This window comes from Phaethon aethereus (assembly GCF_964289735.1).
Source record: "Phaethon aethereus genome assembly, chromosome: 11".
Classification (NCBI taxonomy): Eukaryota; Metazoa; Chordata; class Aves; order Phaethontiformes; family Phaethontidae; genus Phaethon; species Phaethon aethereus.
In genome coordinates this window covers 5,014,440-5,037,046 of record NC_138587.1, presented here as the reverse complement: position 1 = coordinate 5,037,046, position 22,607 = coordinate 5,014,440, and the positions used below count along the sequence as shown (strand labels likewise).

At 37.1% G+C, this 22,607-nt stretch overlaps 1 protein-coding gene across 1 annotated transcript in view; it reads right to left on the bottom strand.

The window, feature by feature from the left end:
- The window catches only part of SHQ1 (SHQ1, H/ACA ribonucleoprotein assembly factor), a gene marked incomplete at both ends in the record, with an annotated part of 51,449 nt that overhangs the window by 12,921 nt on the left and 15,921 nt on the right, over positions 1-22,607 (bottom strand). The window contains 4 exons of the mRNA XM_082004395.1: positions 9,677-9,797; positions 17,477-17,600; positions 20,211-20,264; positions 21,928-22,082. Of these exons, the coding sequence (XP_081860521.1) occupies positions 9,677-9,797; positions 17,477-17,600; positions 20,211-20,264; positions 21,928-22,082 (454 nt within the window). The remainder of the gene's footprint in view (positions 1-9,676; positions 9,798-17,476; positions 17,601-20,210; positions 20,265-21,927; positions 22,083-22,607) is intronic.

Below are 22,607 nucleotides of genomic sequence, written 5' to 3'. Positions count from 1 at the left end.
TGGGGAGTGGGCTTTAAACCACAGACTAAATTATCATCTCATTCAACATTTTTTCTCCCTCATTCTACCCCTGTTCTGTCTTCAGATTTATGGGGTAATCACTGCAAGGGGTAGAGGCAGGTAGAGGAGACCAAGCTAGCTACCAAAAGGTTGGAAACAGAACGGGAAGACATTATCAGCCTGCAGATCAGCTTCCCACTTTGATCACAGCTGCACACTCCACCTGCTTAGGCAACAACTACACAGGCTCATCCTTCCCCTACTCAAAACAGAAGGAGAGTCAGCTGAGATGTGCTGACTGAAAAGACATGACACAGATCGCTGACCCTTCTGTAGGCAGAGAGGAACAGCCTCCCAACAACTTTGGAAAATCAAAGCAGTAGCCTGAGGGGGGGAAAAAATGGCTTTCTTCTTTGCCTTCTCTACCCACAGCAAGGTGCATTCAGACACAGCCTGAAGGAATATGAGCTATAGAAAAGCAATGGAATAAATAGAAAAAAACAACAGAGGAAAAGGAGAGGAAAAACATCAAAGGAAACTGCAGCTAGCAGCTGGGAGGAAAGATTAAATCCCTTGTTAAAAATCCATGTTTTACAGGGCTTGCTAAAACATATATGAAGGGGAATTTCTGGTATTATATCCACCTGTCTGTCACATTTTTCAGCCTTCAGGGCAAACAGTGTTTTGCTTTAAGCCTCTTACGTCAGTATATTACATTACTTGGGTATTGTTATTTACAAAGTGCTCTGTGTGCACCTACCGCTTTACAGACAGCTGAAGTGACAGCTCAGGCCTTAAATAAGATGCAACATTTAATGAGAGGCATGGCAGCTCAAGATCACAGCAAGCAAAAAGAAACTGTATTAAAAACATGCATCAAAACAGTAAAAGAGAAGAACGTGTATATAATGTGCTTGCAAATTATTACTTACTATTTTTAAAAAGAACTGTGATCTAAGGATTAAGAGCAGATGACTTGGGATGAAAATAAATAAATCTGGGTTCTCTACTAAATTCAGGCACAAACAGTCAACGTACTCTTTGATGAACTGGTAAATCCTTAGCTAAGTTCTAAGAAAAATGATAGTATTTCCTCTTGTAAGTCTAGAAAAGGCTGTTTCAGTAGCATAATAAATTGCACAGAATCTCAAATACTTTCTGCACCAGATCCACAGCAACTGTTTGAACCACGAGGTATTTTTTGAGCTGTGCTATCTTGATGCAAACAAATAAGACAAGTACAGAATTACCCAACAACCTAGGGACTATGAGCCAACTCATAATTACTCCTCACTAGGAAAATGTGAAAACTTAATTGCTGTCTGAATTTTTCCTGTTTCTTATTCAACTAGATGGATTTTATTTGTAATTATTTTTTGTTATACTACATCATGGCTAAAAAACAAAATTACTGTCTCATCATACTTGCAGAAAAGTCCAAATCAGCCTTTAACTTTGCTAACAATGAACTGAGTTTTTTTGGTCTCTCGCCATAAGTCATTCAGACATGTACACTCATGGAACCTTTTTTCTCCTAACTCTCTCCATTTTTCATCATCTTTTTGAACAGACACTAGAATAAGTCTGTGTTTTAGCACTGAATCTCACAAATAATGTATTCTAAGGTCATGCCACTTCCTCCTCCTAAATGGTAACACTGCTCCTTCAGCTGAACATTGTACTCACCCTCTTACCTCCTCAGAGATAAACAGTGCTCAGGTTCAAACTTCTTCTCAAGCATGACCCAACCTATTTTTCTGGAGCTGCTGCCCTCAACTTTCTTGCATTCTCCAACCCATAACTATGATCTACAGTCTTTTATTGTGAACGTGCCATCTTATACTTGAATGTATTAAAATGCATGCTGTTCAAATAAGCACATGTTGCCAATCTGGGTCAGTCTGTGCAATTTGTTTTCTACCTTTAAATAAATAACATTTAATGTCACCAGAAATTTTTATTTAAAAAGACATACCCTGTGTTTTCTTAGATTGTTAAAGATACTGGACAGCAGTTAGGCAAAAACCCTGAAAACAATGGATAGTCTTAACTTTATAAAGCAACAAAAAACTATCGGTCTTTTCCCAGTTGGTTTTTTTTTTTTCATTATCCGGTATTTCCTAGAACACTGATATATTAGTAACTGCTATGGTTGGTGGTATGTAAACTGAAATATGCATAAAATGAACCTCAAAGAGCCTGCAAAGAGACTATTTGAAGTGGCCACTCCCATTATTGGTAAAAGCTTGAAAACCAGCTGGGAGATCTGAAAGTTAATACAGCACTACAGGCCACCAAAGAAGTGAATGAAAAGCAAACCTAATGCAGCATGATTACTCAAAGCAGCAAGCAAATACAGTGCTGCATGGTGAACTAGCTGCCAGCAGTAGTAATGCCAGCTTGTAAAGCCTGCTAAGAAGGAATTACAATAATTGGGGATTGTAGTCATGAGCTACTATAGCAAGTCATCACAGGACAATAAGGGTGAAGCCTGCGTAACCAGATAAAACACAGCTTTCTTACTGTGTTCATGGGAAAGGTATAATCACAAAAGCAGCACCAAGATTTTTTTGGTTTATACCTTGTACCTGTATGGCTCTTAAGCCAAAACAGTAAATGAAAGAATAGCCTTCCAACTAAAGATCTCCAAAATGCAACAAGTTATTTTGTTTTGTAGGGGGGTGGAGGGCAGGGAATTAAATGGCTTCAGTGCATCAAGACCATTAAAAAAGGACAGTGAAAAATATAATCCTCTAACTACAAGATAGATCAAAAGAAGGGATTTTGTGATGGTGGTAATGGGGTTGTTACACTATCTAATAAATAACGTTAACTGGCTACATAAGAACATATGCTAAAAGTATATGCTAATGGCAAGGCTGCTTTCAAAACAGCAACGTGAAAGCAATTTGGCTTTTCTCTGCACCGCCTACTTTGAATACTGGAGTTTTTAATCAAACCTGAAATTACCACAGCCTTCACTAAAATAAGGTTAACATGGGCAGCAATTAAAGTAAAACCTAAACTACAGCCGAAGTAGAGTACAGTTGACCATGAAATTGTAATGCATATAAAATACAATACTATGAGGTGTATTCTTCCCCAGGTACTAACTGTATGAAGTGCTTTAAACATGCTGTATGAATCAGTTTAATCCCACAGAGCCAAAAAGCAGGATTTTCATCCAGAATATAGTACTGTTTATGCCTTTGTTCTTCTGAATCACGGCTGCTGAATTCAAGAGGTTAACAGATGAAAATTAGCATATTCCTCTACCAGTTGAGAAGGCTTTAAAGTACTGATTAATTTTTCTTGTCTGTTAATACATTTCCTCCTCCCCCATTACAGATTGAAAATTTAATAAACATGTTAGCAGTACACCATTGGAAAACCTTTTAGCGTAGTTTTGGTCCTGAATCCTCCTGCCTGAACTTAGTATTTTCATAGTAGAGATGCACAGTCAACAAGAGTTACTCTGTTCACACCTCCTTTAGCAGTACAGTCCTGAGTTTCAGATGGTACAGTTGAGTCATTCCCAGGAACATGGCAATGCCACAGAATGAATAGGACTTCATGAATATAAACCCTACAAGCAGCAAAAAAGCAAAGACCAAAAGATTTTTAAAAGCCTGGTTTTCCTCTCGTCAAGTATTTTGAGCTTTACAAAGCCCTAAACCACTAAGAAAACAAAAATGCCAAGAAGAAACAGCTGCAGAAAGGGCACAATCAAAATAGTTTCTACATACTTTGAAACACTTTTCAAAGTCTTCCAGATCTTCCCAAATAATAACCGGGTCAGATTTCCTAAGTTTGCAGACAGATGATCAGTTGGAATGTATGTTAAAATTCTATTTACATTCATCTAAAGATCACAACATTTGACTACACAAGCTTACAGATATTATATGTTACAAAATATTTTCCCAAATCTAGAAAAAACTTAAGGTAATTCTTTCAGAAAGGTTGTCATACATGATCTGTACTCAAATGCTTTTTGCCCTACAAGCAAGCACAATATAAGAGATGGGGAGCTGGTATATGTAATAAGATACAAGGGAAAGAAATAAGATGCTCTATAGAGGAGAGAACTTCATGTAAATTAGTAACAGACCTACACAGCTATGCAAACACTTGTATGAACTGAAGAGAGGCTTTTGAAGATTGTTTGGTACAGTGTGTTTAAATGGGCACAACAGCAAGTCAGTATCAGCACTACTCCGATTATCAAATGTATGCTTTGCAAAAATGCTAGTAGGCTGTCTTACACATTCAAACCCACTCTTTATTTCAAATATAACTAGATGCTCACTTGCAAAATAAATATTTAAAGTCAGTTAAAGCCAAGAAAGAGGTCAGAATGAACATACAGAAATCCTCCCCCTACCAAACTTTAACCAATGCAATGGACTGAACCTATGACACTGACGGTTGATTTGCTTACTTCCTTGTGCACTTAAGATCTGATGTGACACAGGCAGTAAAAATCCTCAGTCTCTCAGATTTTTTTTTTTTCCTTCTTTTTGGAAAGACTTGGGCTCCTTAATGCCTTTGCAACATCCAGCCTTAACACTTTGGGCCCACATTACACTATATTGATTAAAACAGTAATTCAGAAAACCTAGGGAAAAGAAAAGGAGGGCTGAACAATCACAGCCAATCTCATCACCTCAATGACATGCTGTGAATGTAATTAATCCTACAGTTATTTAGAGAACTTCACACCCTACACATAAAGCAGCAACTCCCTGCTGTCTTCAGACTAGGTAATTATGTTGTAACAAGGACTTAGGTTTCCATTGTAACAAAGAGATGAAAAGGAAGAGAGATCTATGAAACTAGCCTATCTTTTAGGGTGTGTCTCACCTGCAAATCAAGAGAAGCAAATATAACATGCTTAGGAGTTTCTGAGTGAGCTTTAATTTAGTTAGTTTCAATACAGATTGCAGCTTCTACAGAGACTGCATCAATGCCGCCAGGAATCCTGGTTTTTACTCTAACACAAATAGTCCGTGCTTGAACAGGCATATTACACCTACAGTCACCAAAATTAGCACGATCACATTTATCTCAGGTTGCAGAGCACATATACGTGAAGGTGCAACTACAGAGCATGCATACTTTAATGTATGCTATATACTGGTATGACAATTTGAGTTGCAGATACAGTTCCACAGGGGACACAGCTCATCTTTCTTAACATACAGATCTCCTTCACTGCGTGAAGTTGAAGCTACTACAATACACAACACAAATAATGATTTTATAATTTTTTGCAATAGAATGGATCATGACTAAAATGTGAGATAAGTGAAAAAGTAGAAAAACAGTGATAATGAAAAATATAATACAAATTACATGGGATCAAACACTTTATTCTCCTCAGTCCTCATACCTGTAAAACTTTGAGAAGTATACAACTATACAACTGTGCATAAGTAAGTGTACTAACCCCTGGAAAACTGCCAGGAACACTAACAGCTTCACCTCCAATTCAGGAACATAGAAAATATACGTTTACTGATATTAAAGTGGTACATGTTTAAAACTAAACATATATTTAAATGTTAGGTAAAAATATTTTAAATCAGCACAGGCTCAATTGTTCTCTTATGTAGGGACACAGAACAGTATGCATTTAACTGCCTGCCTGGACAAGGACTCATAGAAGTCGTTCAGCCTTCCACCTAGCCACTCCTGTTATGGCCAGCAGGCACCACACAGCCAAGCAACCAGAAGGCACGTATGTACAACAGTGGGCAACAAAAAGCAATGTGAATAGAGACTGGCACAAAGGGAAATACAAAGACATGGAGAAAAACATCAGGCTACACAAAGGAACCTCAACACAGCAAGAGTCAGTGGGTAAACTACGCTGACTTCTATAAAGGACACAACTCCTGTGGGGTCACAGACATGTAACTCCCCTCTGGCAGAAGGGAAAAGTTATCTTGCATCAAACCCACACCTAGACTCCCCTGGTCTCTGTAGTTATCTGACAACCAGAGGTTTCCCCAAAGCTGCTTCTCCTCTCCCTCACCTCCTTCTGCTCAAAGTAAAGAGTGAAAGACGGAGAAAAGCTCAGATTTCTAATATAAATTCAGTTATAACTTCACCTTGGAGAGGCTGCCATATGTATCATAGTGGTTTGTAAATGCTCTGACCTAAAGAAAAAAAAAAAAGCATGCAAACCAGACAAATTAAATTTAATTTTATTATGGAAATGAAAGTAGTAACAGAAGTGACAGCAGGGTGGATGATAAGCTCACTTAGCAGGGGGATCAAATGAAGTGATGACATGTCATTATGACCTCAGGGGTTAAAGATGCAATTTTCCATCTGGCTGCATCTGGCTTTTCAACATAAATGTTGACACCACCTGCTGAGATTTACTACAAGCTGCCTCCATAGGTCTTTGTCTAGCTTCTGTTACCCAGGTTAACATTTACTTCTCCTTCTTTTCTGATAAGTTTTGCTGAGCAACATGCTCCCTTTCTTCAAAACCCAATGAACAGGTAAAAGGATTTTACATGCCACTCTATACAATAGATCAAGTTATTAACAGTAACTTCCCAAGCAGCTCAAAGAGGGATACTAGAAACCTAGAAAGCAGGTAAAACTAGCTCTAAGATTGCAAAGAGGAAGATGAAATTTTAGCTATACTTGCTAACATCTTACATCGTCTAAAACTTCTAGGAGTCTACTTTTCTCTCAGCAACAGGTACCCAAATAAAGAAAAAAAATTAAAAACCTTAGAATTAAACTAGCCTGTACTCCCCATACCCAATTGGCTATTAGCCACCTGCATGTGTTTTATTCAGCAGCTTAATCATTTCCAATTCCACATACATTGTGCTTAAAATAAATCATCTTTTGCAAGCCCAGTGAACATTCACTTATTCATCTCATTTAGCCACAGCCAAACTATGATCTCAACCCAAATTTGTAATCAGCTATTGACACACTGTTGGCTGTAAAGTTTTTGTTTCCACACTGAATATTTAAAAGTTACTAACTACCAGTGGTGTTCCTCTTCTGGAGGCTTAATCTGGAATAGGACTGTATGCTTGCTACCACTTGAGACATCCATTACATTTTTGCCTGTGCCAAACTTTTTTCCGAAACCTACAGCTCCCAAGCTTTTCTCTGCCAGTACAGGTGAGCTAAAAAGCTTGCTTCCCGCTGTTTTTAAAGTGCCCAGATTCTTCAGTAAAAAGAACCTAAAGAGGCCCCAACCTTCACTAGGGCTTGGTTAAATACCAGGGAAACAGGGGAAGAAAAGCCCTTCACAGATTTTGAGAGCACCCTGGGACTACAGCTATGAAAAGAGAAAATGGAGACAAAGTTAACGAAGCTTGCATGGAGCAAAGAGTAGCTAAGAAAGAAAACAGAGAAAGTATCCAGACTGATCGGACATGCAAATAACTTCACTGAAAGACCACCACAAAAATACCTATAAATACCTTCCCCTCCCAAAACTCTTTCGCCACAAAGGCAACTACCAGAGGGATGTCATAACCTTCATCCCTGGAATGGAAGATGTACCACCTCCCTCTCCAGATGCCTTACCTCGGGGAGCTGGGAGCCCTTGTATGTAAGACAAGTCACCACCTACTTCTAGATCTGCTAAGGTATTCTCTGAATGACAAGTGAACTTCGTTGTTCCCTTCAACGTAAGGAAGAAAAGCGTTCCTGTTTACTTCGCACATGCTTAACCTGAAGCACATGCTTCACTGCTAAACTGAACAGGAATGACTTCAGCATATGCTTAAATGCTTTCCTGATTAAGACCCTAAAAATTGGAATGGTTTCTACCATTTGCCTTTCTCTTGTTCTCTTAATGACAGGCAGCTATTGTGCCATGTCGTTGTGACGCGAAGATAGCTTAATTGTCCTCCTTCCAGAAGCTGTCAGTTCTGCTTAACTGGTACATAATGTATGCGTCTGGGAGTAAATGTGTTAATACATCAGTCACTTGTATCTACCATACATTTTCCTCTGCTGTATTTAAAGAAAGCCTTGGTTTTTATGACTGACTTGCTAGACACTATATTCATCGATATGGGCAGCAGTTATGTTATTGTCTCATGACTCATTTCTTTGTGAGGGATGCACGAAATAACTTTCTCCTTCTTCATTCACTGCACTTTTTCAACTTGACTTCAACCTGAATATGCATTTCCCCATAGTTATATTAAAGGTGTGGCCAAAAAAGGTGTCCTCAAAAATAACAGCGTAGAATGAACTGGCTGTTCCTGTAATTAATCAGGATTGATGAATCAAAATGTTTGGAAACACAGGTAGTTGCTTTAGAATATTTTGTGCATTGTTTTGCTGTAGTCGCATAGTCATTGAGAGCTTACAGAGAAGAATAATAATCAACAATATCTACAACATGTAATAAGCAGCTATGAACTTTAATTCTCTAAGAAGTACTGGTAAGGTCCCACCTAAATATACAGCCTATGCAAGCTGGCTCAACTCTCTTTCATATTCCCCTTCCTGATCATGATTATTACCAAGTGTCCTCTACATCCCCTCACTGCTTCTTCTGTCTTGTGCACTTAAGAAGGTTTTTTTTTTCCCCCTCACAGTCTCTTGTTAAGTTGTGAACTGCAATGCAAAGGCTATTTTTAACCATTGTTTTATGAGGCTGTATGTTGCTATATTAACAAATGTGACAGTGGCATTTTTTTGCGTTTATATTAGCAAGGCCTTCCTTTCCAGAGAAATATTATTTGCAACTCTCATACTTTTGTGGGCCTTCAGAGAAGGGTGTGAACACATAAAAAGTAAGGGAGAAAAAACAAAAGCTGTATGAAAAATAGAATCAATTTGACAAGAACGGTATCAAGCTTAGTAAGACCTGAGCATGCAGCTCACTTTGTTCATTTAATCTGTATATTACTCTTTTCCTACCAATACTTTGTTCCCAGTACCATGAATTCAAAGTTCCCAAGACTCTGGAAATAAGTAAAGCCATGCTGACTCCACTGAAAGAACACAGGTGAGACACAGAAATGCTGACATGTAGGGACTTGCCTAGAAGTGGCAGTCACTGTCTCCTCTCAAGTGAAGCCGAAGCATATTGCCAGGGGGAGTGAGCTGGCAAGCACCTACAGGGCCAAGAGTACACAGCGCACAGATTTGTGACACTTACTCTAGTGTTAATAATCAATTGGTACAACTGCTACAGCCCATAAATCAACTTTTTCATAGATATAAATGGTTTGCATGTGTGTCTGACTAGAATCGAAAGTTGTCAATTCTATTGGAAGTTACAAATTCAATCCTGAACTAGGAGTTGCTTCCAACCTTTTTCCTAATGTTACATAAGTGCTATATAAACATTTTTTTTCTAAGAAAGATCGCAATAGAATGAAAATTCCCCAGAAGCTGTTTTTTCCCCCAAACCATTAATATATTAATGAAAATTCACATTTATATTTAAAATGCAACTCCTCCACCTCTTCTCCAATGATGTCACTACATAATAAAATGCACTGAATGTCTTCATTTAGTAACCTTGGCTATCCAGCTATTCTTACCACATAAATGAAAAAGACTGATCACATTTCCATTTATAGAAGATAGCATTTCTTTTGATTTTACTGATACTTGTTCATAGGTGAAGTATGCTAAAAACATCTCCCACATCAATGACTGCCTAAGACCTTACTTGGTTTTTTGAATCCAGATGCAATAGTCGGTAATAAAGAGGTCATTAAGGATGTAGGCAGGGTCGTTCTCAATAAAAATCTTGTGAATGTCCAGCAGACACTTCAAAACGGCAGCCTTTCCTGAAAATAGATTTTTATTTTTGTAATTCACTCAAAATCATAATAGATAATCTTTACTATCTTCTCACTTTTGAGGCTTTAATAACCATGCTATCTACAACCACCTTGTAACTTTAAGTTGATTCACAGTCTCAGAATGGCAGTAATACGACTATGCCTTTCAGTATCCACATCTATGTGGATGTGGAGCCCCTGAATTCAGTAGGAATCTCTCTGCAAGACTAAAGCCTCAAGGCATAGTCATGCGTGTAATTCTCTACAGCTGAAGAAGTGCCCTCCCCCCGCTTTTCGACTTCTCTGAGCTGTGCTGACCCGCACTTCAGTGCAGTCATACAATGAACCATATTTAAAAAAACCCAAACAACAAAAGGGGTCAAGCTGAAAAGTAACTCACAAAAAACAAAAAGTTACTCCCCATCATTTATCTGAAGAAAGAGAAAACCTATTTCCCTGTATGCCTACACAAATACCTGTGTGGGAAAACAATAAGGTTGGGAACACGCAGACCACAGCAGGGTCAAGCACGCAGAAGCCACAGCAATTGTGTAAGCCAATGTAAGCGATACTGTCGCCCAAGATCTATCCAGTGCCTTAAATCAAGCAGAACTTTTCCTACTTCTGTAAGTTACAGAATAATTTGGCAAATTGAACCCTCAGAAAGAAAAACTCACTTCAGGCTCAAGAAGGTGCCATTTGACATAGAGTTGATAAATGTGGTAAAAGATTAAAACCTAGAATGTTTTCTCATTCCACAACCAGAAATCTTTCTGTAGTCAGTTTAATTTTCTTCATATGCAACGCTTGTTTATGAAGAAGAGACTTGATTAACGTAACCTCCTCCCTTAGTTTTCTGATGAAAGTTGCTAAAGGGTTAAGTGCTAGAACACACACAAAAAAATATTTTCACTGTTTAATTTAAAAAAATTCTTCTTTTTTTTTTTTCAAATGAAAACAGACACTACTGCAAATGGAATCTAACAACCCTCTCCCAAGAGGCTGGCTCCTCCTAGGCTATGAAACCTGAACACGGATGAAATTACATTTTAAAGATTTAAAAACAAAACCAAAAAACCACAGAACTCCCCCTGCTGTTCAAGCACAAAATTTGTTTGTTTGTTTTTAAGTAATTCTGTGCTGAAAAAAATATAGACAAAGAATGAAAGTCAAAGGATGTGGAAGATGGCAGTAAGGAGAAAGAACCTGGAGAGTAAAAAGCCATGGCCAACAGAACTGAAAAAACCCACTGGCTTGGAAGAGGGCAACTGAAGAAAAGTCAGGAAAGAATGCAAAATAAAACACAAAATCCCAAATATAACTGATGAACTTTTAGATTGCATCACCATTAATGCTTGACAAGCCAAACTTGTCAATCTTAGCTATTTTGACTAAAAAGAAGTGTGCTGTTTTAAAAAGAAATGATATGTGGAATTAAAATTTTGTTAATTTTTTTGGTTCTAGCTGTCAAGCTGCCAGCCAGAACCATTTACAACATCCACAACTGTTACTCATCTGCCAAGTAACAATGAATGTTATAGTCACTAATTTACATTCTCAATGAAAAGTTGTCTTTCTTCATAAATTAAAGTTTTATAGTACCTTAATGGGCCTCTATCAGAGAGGTTGCAAATCTCCCAGCCCTAATAATATAGCGAACCTTATACAGAGAACATAGCAAACTACCAAACTTCTGATTTCAGAATGCAGGTCTTAATAGATGCAGCTTATAAACAAGAAGTCCTTTATACAAAATTCCATTTAACTCCTTATCGCAAGAATAAAAAAATAAGAGCTGCAGAGCAAACACTATGTAAGCCTTACTGTAGGCTATTCCATGACATACAGATGATTCTTGGCCTATTTCTCTGAAATTCCACACCATAGGTTCTGTCTTTGGCTATCTACTTCAGTCTTCAGTAGACATCTGGTCTTAACTTTCAGGCTGTGGTTATATATTCAGTACTATTATTACTTACACTCGCTTAAGTACTCTTTGTTACACTCCTTTGCTTCTCTCTTTTCCACAGCTCTTTGTGATCTGCCAGTGCAAGTATTCGTGAAACCATACAGTGAGCTGGGTCGGAGAACTGACGAAGCCAAAAGACAAACAGGCTCAGGGTTTTTTTGGCAGTTATGTCAGTCCAACTCACTCAGAGGCTGTCTATCAAAGCAAACCTAAAATGTGCCAGTTTTAAAAGTCTTACTTCTTTTGTAGCCCTAGGATCATAATTTTTTTTTAAATTCACTGTATGCTGGAGTTAAGAAAGCTATGGAATAGAAGATGAAGACATGCCAAGGATAACCAATTTAATTTTCTTCACATAGCTTAAGGAGGCAAGCACTTTTAAGTTCAAGGGTGAAGAAGAAAAATCATTTGTTTGGAAAAACAGCAATAAATGTTTAAGAGCAGGCACAAGAAACTTTTATAATAATCTCAGGAAAATATTAAGTCAGTTTTTGCGTATCTTGTGTTAAAGTTACAGTTCTGCGTTATTCTGATGAATAAATACACCACTTTTTATGTACAGATACTGTTTCCTGATTATTCAAAAAGCCAACTAGTTATATTTAAAAGTACAAATAAAAAGATTCCAACTTCTGTAATAGAATCAAAAGTATTTGATCTTCTAAGCTATTAAAATTTAAGATGTAGAACTTAACACAGACTCTAATACCCTCGATTTTTTGGCATTAAGATCTGTGTTAGAGGTAAAGGAGGATAATAACCAACTTGAAATTGGGATATATTGCAAGATGGGATAGCAAATCTACATACTAACCCATTGTTTTTCTGAGACAAAGGTGGTTTTCTTTTCTTGCCATTAAAAAAAAAAATCACTACACTGCTGTTGGGGAGAGGATGAGTTGCAACTTCAGAGGAAAAGCAGCAGAGAGGCTGACCAGACAAGGCAAAAATCATAAAAGTCAGAGCATATGTCCACAGATCACAAGATTCTTCTGGAGTTCATTGCTATGACAGCCCACAACTTTAATCCTACAGTTTCAGAATTCCAGTCCTCTTTCCAGATAACTTCAAAAAAGGATATAATTTGACTCCAGCTCTGTATCTGCCACTTGATATAACCACCTACTGATTTTACACCATGATGAAATTCTACCAGCTTTCATACTTAGCATTTGGAAGCAAAGGACATTAATAGTCCCATCATTCTATTTTACATTATTTTTCCTGCATGCTTCTGTATGGTTTTCCACATTTTCAAGAAGGAGGGGCATTCATCTAAAAAGGTAAATTGAACTTTACTGTCTCATTAAAAAGACAGAAGAACAGCACTCTTAAAAACAAGAAAAGAACTCTTATGGACTTTAAAATTAAAACGTCCTGCTAATAACTTAACCCAGCTAGGCAACAGTGCTACCTATTTTTAATGGATAATTATATAATCCTATTAGTGTTAACTTCTGAACTGGAAGAAGCAAAGCGTATTTTATCCACAGAAAAGAGCACAAATTAGTTCTCTCTTCATTATTAGCTCATAGACGGCAACTTCCAAATCAGTATTACACAGTGGTAACACAGTGTCAGTAAATACTGACAGAACCAGCCCACACCACTTATTACTGGAAAGAAAAAGGGCTCCGTATGTTTACATTAAGAACACACCTAATAAATTTTTGTTAGTCAACTGTCAAATGCAGTATATACATTTTGTTGGAAATAACATTGTCGCTGGATGTACCACTGCATTTAATTCCCTTTTCTAATCCTATCCAAAGAACAAATATAGTAGATAACTACACTGAATTTTGAACAGTTTTGCTGAAGTATTTTATGTATTATAGATCACTAAAACAGCATATTAAAAAAAAAAAACCTGCTGAAGACCTCAACATTAATCAGCTTAATGCATTTGCCTTGCAGTTAAAACTTTGCCAGGAAGTCTTAATTCAAAATAAAGTGTTTCAACCACACGCAAGGATCCTTAATAGCTTAAAAATGCAGTATCCTGTACCCTGGAAGTGATCCACCAACACAGGACTAATATTTTTAAAGTCAAGTCACATAACTTGAAGCCTAACAATTCAGTCCCATCCAAATTCTTTACTATATTTAAATAAATGAATTTACTGTGCTAATTATTATTGAAAAATTGTATTACACTATGTCCCCATTTCTGTTACCAGCATCCTAAAAGAAACCTCAAGTCAGGATGAGGTCAAATCAAACCAATTCTTCCTTTAAGTTAAACACCAGTCCTCTCGCATCCACATGAAAAGGATTAGTTTTGTGGTACTATTTAGTTGAATTGATTATCTGTTACTTGATGGTCATTTTTACCTGCGTTCACCACACACAGATTGCAATACAGTGCCAAACCAGCGAGGCGTCATTTCCAGTAAACAAAGAGGGTAGTATTTAACGTTGTCTGTAACTACTAGGCTTTTGCACATTGCATAGCTTGTAAGTATGTTGCAAACCCAGAAATTCCCTAAAAGCATGGCTCAATTTCCACTGAAGTTTGAAGGAGGAAACATTTTGACTGAACAAATGTGCCTTGGCAGTACAAGCATTATCTGTAACTCCCATTTCTTTTAAGAATACTTTGACACACACTTTTTTTTTTCCCCTTGCTTCTGATTATAGACAGGTAATACATCCATCTTGTCTTTCCCGGTTTTTCGGTAGTTGGCTATTTAAAAAACTTGGCGCTTTTCACACTTTATATGCACCATAGTAGTAAATACTAATTCAATACACAAATCCCAGAACTTTCAGAAGTTAACATTAATCACCATTACTTTTATCACTACACTGCTAACTTGCTAATGTCGCTCCCAATAGATTTATGTCCACATGACAGAAGTAATATATTTGTGTCTGCTTCCAAGGCAACACCTGGAGGTTATCAGGGCTCATACTCAAGATAGTGTCCTCTTCTCCACTCTTAACAACTCCAGTTGAAATGGGCACACGTTCTCTTTTCTTGAGGCTAGCACGTGCCTTTTGCAGCATCTTGAGGGTCCATGGCCAGTGCTGCGGAGGCACCAATCGCCCCATCCTGCAGTCTCCCAGGCAACCAGCACAGCACAGACACGTGCAGAATGAAGCCAAGACCTGCTGCATTTCCTAACTTCTTCCAGTGCTCCTAAACCATTCTAACCAACAATTAAATAAAGTCAGATTTCTGTTAAAGCTATGGAAGTAATCTTTACACAGATCACCGAGGCCAGAAAAACTAAGGCTAGCCTAACTCCTGTGCCAGTAGAGAATGAGTTAGCATACCCAAACTACTCCTCCAGAGGACACGGGGACTTCGCTGTTGGAGCAAGGCTGTCACGGGCAACACAGGGAGACCGTGACCATCAGCACCACTGGGGCCACTGTGTTTTCAAAGCAGAGGGTAAGGTGGCAACAGCAGTCATGTGTCCAACGTACGAGGATGGAGTAGGAAACCAGACACAGCGTTAATTGTAGATGCCACCTCCCTTATCAAACTACTGAAAATATTTTGTTGGATCATTGAATGTTTGCTCCAATACCGTTCTCCATCATAATATTAAAAGAAAAGCTAATAGCTTACCTCTGATGTACTATCCTCTTTTAAAAAAAAAAAAAAAAAATCTAAAAGGCTGGCAGCACTCTGATTCAAGTTTTGTTACCAGAATTTTATTTTTTCCCACTTATGAAGAGCAGCATAAGCATGTGGAGATAAGAAAAGAGGACATCATACACCTTCCTCTTAAAACTTCACTACCTGACTGTTATAATGTAAATGGCTTTTTGAATCATCAATAGTTTTTGCCAGTAGCAGAGATTAATATTGCCATATGTGGGGGGGGTTTAATCCTGTAACTCACAAGCACTGAAAATAAATCAAATTGTTGCTTTTCTCAGTGATTTGACTATCAAAAAAAAAAAACCTAACACTGCTTTTTTTGAAAGTACTAACTCCAAATAAATAGAAAATTTGTAAGTAACTTTAATAACCCAAGATATAAATAGAGTTGTGTACAACTGCACAACTGAAGCTGGAATAACCATAGTTTTGAAAATTTGTACTGTGACAGGAAGGCTGTCCGAGATAACAGGGTATATATAAAAAGAATGTCACTGCTGAAAGAATAATTTACAGTCATTAAGATGATGACAGCTCCACTCCTGAATGTGAAACAAAACAAAGCTACAAATATGTAGTGTATAGTCAGTTTTTTATTCTTCAGTGTTAAGTGATTATTTTTTTAATTTTTATTTATTTATTTTTCAATAGAACAGTTTTCATGGTGTTCACTGCTTGGTTTTTTATGAACAGCCCTACCTGGCTATTATTTATAACTGTCTTATTTTACCAACAACGAGAGAACAAAGATTCAGAGATTTTGGCCTCCGCTCCTAACACAGAAAAATTATATAGGAAGTACTAAAAGAACAATGATGCAAAACAAGTTTTGATGCAGATACAAATTCAGGATTTCTGTTCTTCCCAGACGACCACTGGACTTACCACAGAGTCATCTCAATCATTTTCCCTTAATCCTACATAGAACTGTAACACTGAATACGAACCACAAAACTACCCCTTGCCCTCCAATGTGTGATTCTGTACAGCAATACTAAACTGGCACCCACAATGGAACAGTTTAGGAATTAAGATTGCTAGATGTCAAATACAGTTATTTTGAAAAATATATATAAAAAAATTAATGGACAGGCTCAATTAAAAACAAAACAAAACCCGCAAAAATAACAGATCTAATCTAGAAAAAGAAACTGGCTAGGAGAGCTGGAATTCAACATTAGAGTAAGTTTCTTTTCCGTCAAAATCCCAATATCACTGACAAGGGTTAAATTAAAACGATAGTTCTTCCAAACAGTCAATCATGCAGGGAAGCTGCCTAGATTTGCAACTACAAAACCACAATGAGCAGAACTTAATCAAACAGAACAGTTGGAACAATTGAAGAGGAGGATGCTTTAAAAACTTCCCTTAGACAGAGACAAATCATGGAGGTTATCAGAAATCTGTCCAATCTTTTTTAACAGGACTTCAGTCGGGTAATTAAAGAACACAAAGAACAACAGAAAACAACAGGACTCCTGCTACACTTGTAACAATAAATGATCCTGCTTTGAAATAAAAACTTACAACACCTTTAGAGTGGGATCTAACCCAATTATAGTATCTAACCTACCATAACAAAAGCTTCATTAATATGGTCTTTTCCAACAGAAAAATCTCTCTATAGACAGACAAATACAGTATAGAGAAAAATACTCGAAAAATCAACACCATGTGAACAATTACAACAAACTAAAATTTTCTCTGAAGACCTTTTCCCTAAAGCTTTACAAATCATGGTTGGACTATCCTGATTGATGAAGATACAAGATCTGATAAAAGATTTTTCTAAGGATGAGATGTTCGTAACATTTCTTCTGTGTGGATTTTCTGATGTGAATAATACAGCTGAATTTACACCACAACTGCATGTATTATCCACCGGCTAATGAATGAGTTGCTTCAGGGGCTTTTTCCTGGTAAGGACACTAATTTTGTTCTCTTCTCTCCCCAGCCTCATTTTCACGAAACCACAAGATGCCAAGGAGTGTCGATATCTATTAAGTTTGGGTGAAATTGGCCAAAAGATTCAAAAATTATTAAAAAAACAGATACAAACAATGTGGTTATATAGCCATCACTTCCAGGCCCTAAAAAACTTACCTAGTTGCAGTATCATGACTGTATCATTGAAGGCACGTGTCACTAATCCAAAATGTCTGTGTAGGGGATAGCACAGCACCCTTCTTCCAAAAGATACCAGGACGTCATGAATGCTAGTGAAACTCTGTGTGTATCAGTGAAAAATCTAAATTAGTCTGTGTGCTTTTCAATACAAAGGATTAGTTTTTTGTTTGTTTGTTTTCCCTTAAGGAAAAAAACTCATAGCAGCCTAGAAAAAAAAGCACATTTTTTTATATATTATGCATCTAAAAAAAAAATCTGTATTTTAATAGATATGGAAATCAATAGGATAAACAGAAACAAGACACTGCACATTTAGTTTGCATGGCAGGATAACAGAAGTTCTATACGTTTTAGTGGTTTTGAATTAAAAAAAGAACGTAGAGAGCATTAGAATAAAACATCTAACTCAAGACTTTGCCTTTAGATTAAAGCAATAAATTACATCTGTCCCACATTATTATAATATACTAAGGCGAAGCTATAAAAAGCTTTTTAAGAATGAAGAAAAATTAAAACCACATGATATTAACAAAATACATGTGTACATGTAAGATCTTTAAAAATGATACATGACTCTGCCTTTCACGAAAGTTATAGATATTCAAGACAGGGACAAATATATCTGCCAAGGGAAAGCAGTTCACCGTCCTCCTTTACCAGTGAGGAAGACCTCTAATTTACTCAGGCCAGAGGCATTAATGAGTTAAAGACTTTAAGAGAGTGATTTCTTTTCCAGTTTTCACTTTTCATGGCAAAATATTCCATTTATGTATTCAAATAAAAATATCTATTTCACCTTGAACTCGCAGTTTATTAAAATTAATGAAAACGCTTTGCTGACAGACAGCACTTTTTCGCATTATACGACTACCTCAACCCATTTTTCATTTTAATGGATGGCCAGTAAGCATTTAAATAATTTATGTTTTGTTATTTAATATTTAGAGTCTAAGGTGTGCACATGTCATGCACAGCAAAATGGCAGTCAGTTCAAACAAACCATAGCTGAGGCAATTTTATTTACAGATTGATGAAAATACCCACCTCTACATGGTTCGTGTAACAGACATAGTTATTAACAGCTTGGTGCCAGGAGACTGAATTTTCTGGGTGTGAAATATACTGTTGGCACAGGCTGCGCCAAGAACTGCTATATTATAGGATAAGCACGTGCGGAAAACTCCTTCACTACGTTAAGCTATGGATTGAAAATTTTGAGAGTTAAGGCAATCACTGCATTTTAACTGCACTCTTTTGTGACTTGCTACCACAGAACATTCGATTGGAAACGAATTAAAACTTACAGATCTATAAAACCAGTTGTCATAGAACAAGTTATTACTGAATACAACATTCACCACTACTAGAAGCATTTGAAGGACTGAACCCAAAAATCCTCTCAGAAATCTCATTTTTGATCCTGCAAACCGAGAGTTAGCTCAGCAGTTTCAGGAATGAGGATGGGACAGTCCTTTCTAGCTTGCTGCCATCATAAGAAATAATGGATTACAGGCCAGGTTAAGTCCCTTCCACTTTCAGCTCTGTAACAACTTAAATACACAGGCCTATGTTCTTTCAGTAAACAACTGAAAGTGCAAAGAACAGAATTCAGTTTGTTTCCTCTAGTCTATGTTGGTTTCAAAAGGCTAGCAGCAACAAAACCAATAGGGACGCGGCAATAATACTGAAGAGAAGGGAAAGCAACACATGTCCACTGACTGATTCTGCAGGAAACCTGAAATAAAAGTATTCAGCATTTGCCTGAAAGATCACACAATCATTAAAGTCTTAATGAGACAACAGTTTTACAACTACAGAACTGAGATCTTTATGCTACAAGAATATGGAATTCAGCTTCTCCAAGATAGGTAAAAAAAAAAAAAAAAAAACACACACCACCAAACATTTTGGTTGCGTTCTAAGAGCTTTTCCTATCATTGGGTTTGCATTTACTTCTGAGCTTCCCAGTTCCACTTTCCAACATACCCTGAAGCCACAGAGCAGAATGAAGAAGCCAGAAGCCACCTGATTTGCAGCCAACAAAAGGAGGAAGCTAGAAATGCCAAACGATAAACTAGGAAGGCTGAAGAAAAGCTCAGCAGTCAAAACCCCCAGAAGTGAACAAAAGCTGCTTTATTAAGGCCTGACATCTTCAAAAGTTAATAAAATATATATCTGAGGTAGGACTTAGAAGAACAGTAAGAAATTACATTCTCTGCTTTTTATGCCCTTTATATTTTAACAGCTTTAGCCAGTTAAATGGAAAGATATGTAGGAGTTCTGATCAAGGAGCTAGAAGGTTATTTTTTCTTGCCCTATGTATGGAGTTGCACATACACACTGTGGAAATATGTGAAGAATAATTACAGTTACTGCTTAAATAAAGGTTGGGACTTGTGAATCAAGCCCAGGAGCTAGGGACAGTGTGCAGATGAGCAGCTTTTTCATCGTGCCTATCCTTAGGTTTTCCAGAATGGACCAGAAGGCCCAGCACCCAGACAGACAAGAGGTCATTACTCCAGCCTCTTGAGGCTACTAGCAGCTGGGAGCCCAGAAGTCACAATCAGTTTCTCTCAATATTGATAAACAGATGACATACACTTAATTAATCTTCAATACTGGAAGAGTAAGCTTGCCACAAAAGCAACATATAATACCAAAACCAAATAATACAGCAAAATCATAATGCAAAACTTAAGTTTTAACTTACCTCCAGCCAGCACAATGTTGCACTCAGTTTCCTGACATTCCAAGATGATTCAACCTGATTTTAAGAGACCGTAAAACAAGTATTATCCAATTCAACATTCAAGACTGCTGGCAAACTATTTAAGATAACATTCTGGCAGCAATATAAGAACCTTAGTGAATACGAAGCAGTAATTATATTACGTGCATTGAAATGGCCACAGGACAGCATTAAAAACTGTATTGCAATGCAGATGTTAAATAACTGAATTGGTTTCCTTATTGGGAATATCTAGCCCATGCACAAAGCCTTTAAAATACAACAGCAATCACAGAAAAATGGTATTTTAGTGGCATTCTGGCCCTTTTCACCAAGCAACAGAAACTTGAATTAACAAAGCTCAAGCTAAAAAGCCTTGTTTCATGAAAACAGCTCAAGAGTTCTGGCTTTCAGAGAGGGTCCTAAAGCCAGCAGTACACGTAAAAAGTCATTATTCCTAAAATGTGACAGATTCATAGTATTTGTGCGGTAGTGTGGTCTAGTGGGATGATTAGGGCAAAAAGCCAGGAAGCCTTGATCTATAATCCTGGCTCTTGTAAAGATTTGTGTGGCCTGAATATCTTCATTTTCCTATTAAAAAGAGGGGTGGAAAGCAGGGCGGGGTGAGGGTGGAACGGAACACAGTGCGTTTTCCACATATACAATATGACTATTGCAAAAATCAATAAAGATTTGTACAATTGTTTTCCTCGCATATTTGCAAGTTTGTGCAACACTAACATGCAATACAACAACCACCTTAGATTATTCCGTTGAATAAGCAGGTCTGGACATTTCTGCCTGCCATTCTAAAACCCATGCCCTGCAATTCAGTCATTAAGACACAATGGTTTTGATTATATCTTCCAAAGCATTGAGAAAACATGTCATTGGTTAATATCAGCAGAGGAGACACTAGGCACAAAGTTGTATTTGAAATGGCCTTGCTTCCCAGAAAGGTAATCTTTCCACAGAACAGCATGGAATCCATTCTAAACTTCTGCTATTTCCTTCACTCTTTACATCCTGCAAAAAGCCTAGGACACAGAACACAAAATAAAGATGGCTGCTGCTTGTGTAAGAGATGGGCAAACATCATAATCCTGAAAATGGAAACATGCCATCCTACTTCCTTCCAGTGTTTGAGTACTAGAAAAAGAAAACGCTGCATTAGGACATTTTTTAAATGTGTGTCCATTTTAAAAGTTTTAAGTGCCTCACTCTAGTTTCTGTAATGCCTCAGCAAACACCTTCCATACTCTGCGCATAAGCTTAACACTAAACACATAGTTTCAGTCCTACAGACTTAATGGTTTCCCGTGCTTTTTCAGAACCTGAATCAGTAGTGGTATTATTACAGACAAACATACAATTATTTGTGAAATTTGCATTTACATAAATCAAGACACATCACACCACAAAACAAATCAGAAGCAGAATTGTCTGAAGTCTCCTGCATCTCCATTTCTCTCCTACAACTAAAATGCTGCTCCAGAGAACAGAAGTATTTAGAAATCATATTAAACTCTAAATACATCCCAACAGCTCAATCTAGAGATATAAAGTATTTCACTTTAACTTACTTGATTATATATTTCTAATGCTTGGAAGTAAGTTCACTTTAAAAGGCAAGATTCCTAAATGACAGTACAAGGTCCAGCGCTAAGTTCCTAAAACATACTAATTTTTTTTAACTTACATTTTTGTCTCCTTCATTGACACATATTTCATAGCAATACGCCAGAAGAATGTCAATTAAACCAAGATATACATGATGGCGGCTTCTTTTATCCAGAAGATAAGATTTATTTGTGAACTTTCTCAGCTGCTCTCTCTCTTCTTCAGAGAAGACAACTATAAAAAGTAAAAGGATAACTGATTATAAATTTAAAGCTGGCACATTCATTTTAATAGGCAGTAATACTACTTTGACAGTCTCTTTAAAAAGAAGTGTGTTACTAATCACACGTCACTCATCACTAATCACTCGTCACTCAAGAAAAAGTCTAACTCATTCTTACTTTTATTTTTAAGTCTTATTAAACTCTGATATAGTTCTTTCAAAATCAAGTTCCAACCCTGCAAAGTACTGCATGTACACACTAGCTATTTTGAACCCCTCTGAAAGTGCCAAGGATTTCTGTGGGTGCCTGGGTATCTTATACAGAGATAAATATACAATCAGGATCTGAGTAAATTGAAGTTTCTTAAGTTGTATGGGATAAAAATAAGAAAACAGGATAACAAAAACAAATATATTTTCTTATTGTAGAAAAGGGTAAGAACTAAAGAAACAGGAAAGGAAAAAAAGGAAAAGTATGATTCTGTATTTCTAAGCCTCATCAATTTTGACTTTTGACCTAGGCATGATTTAGGAGC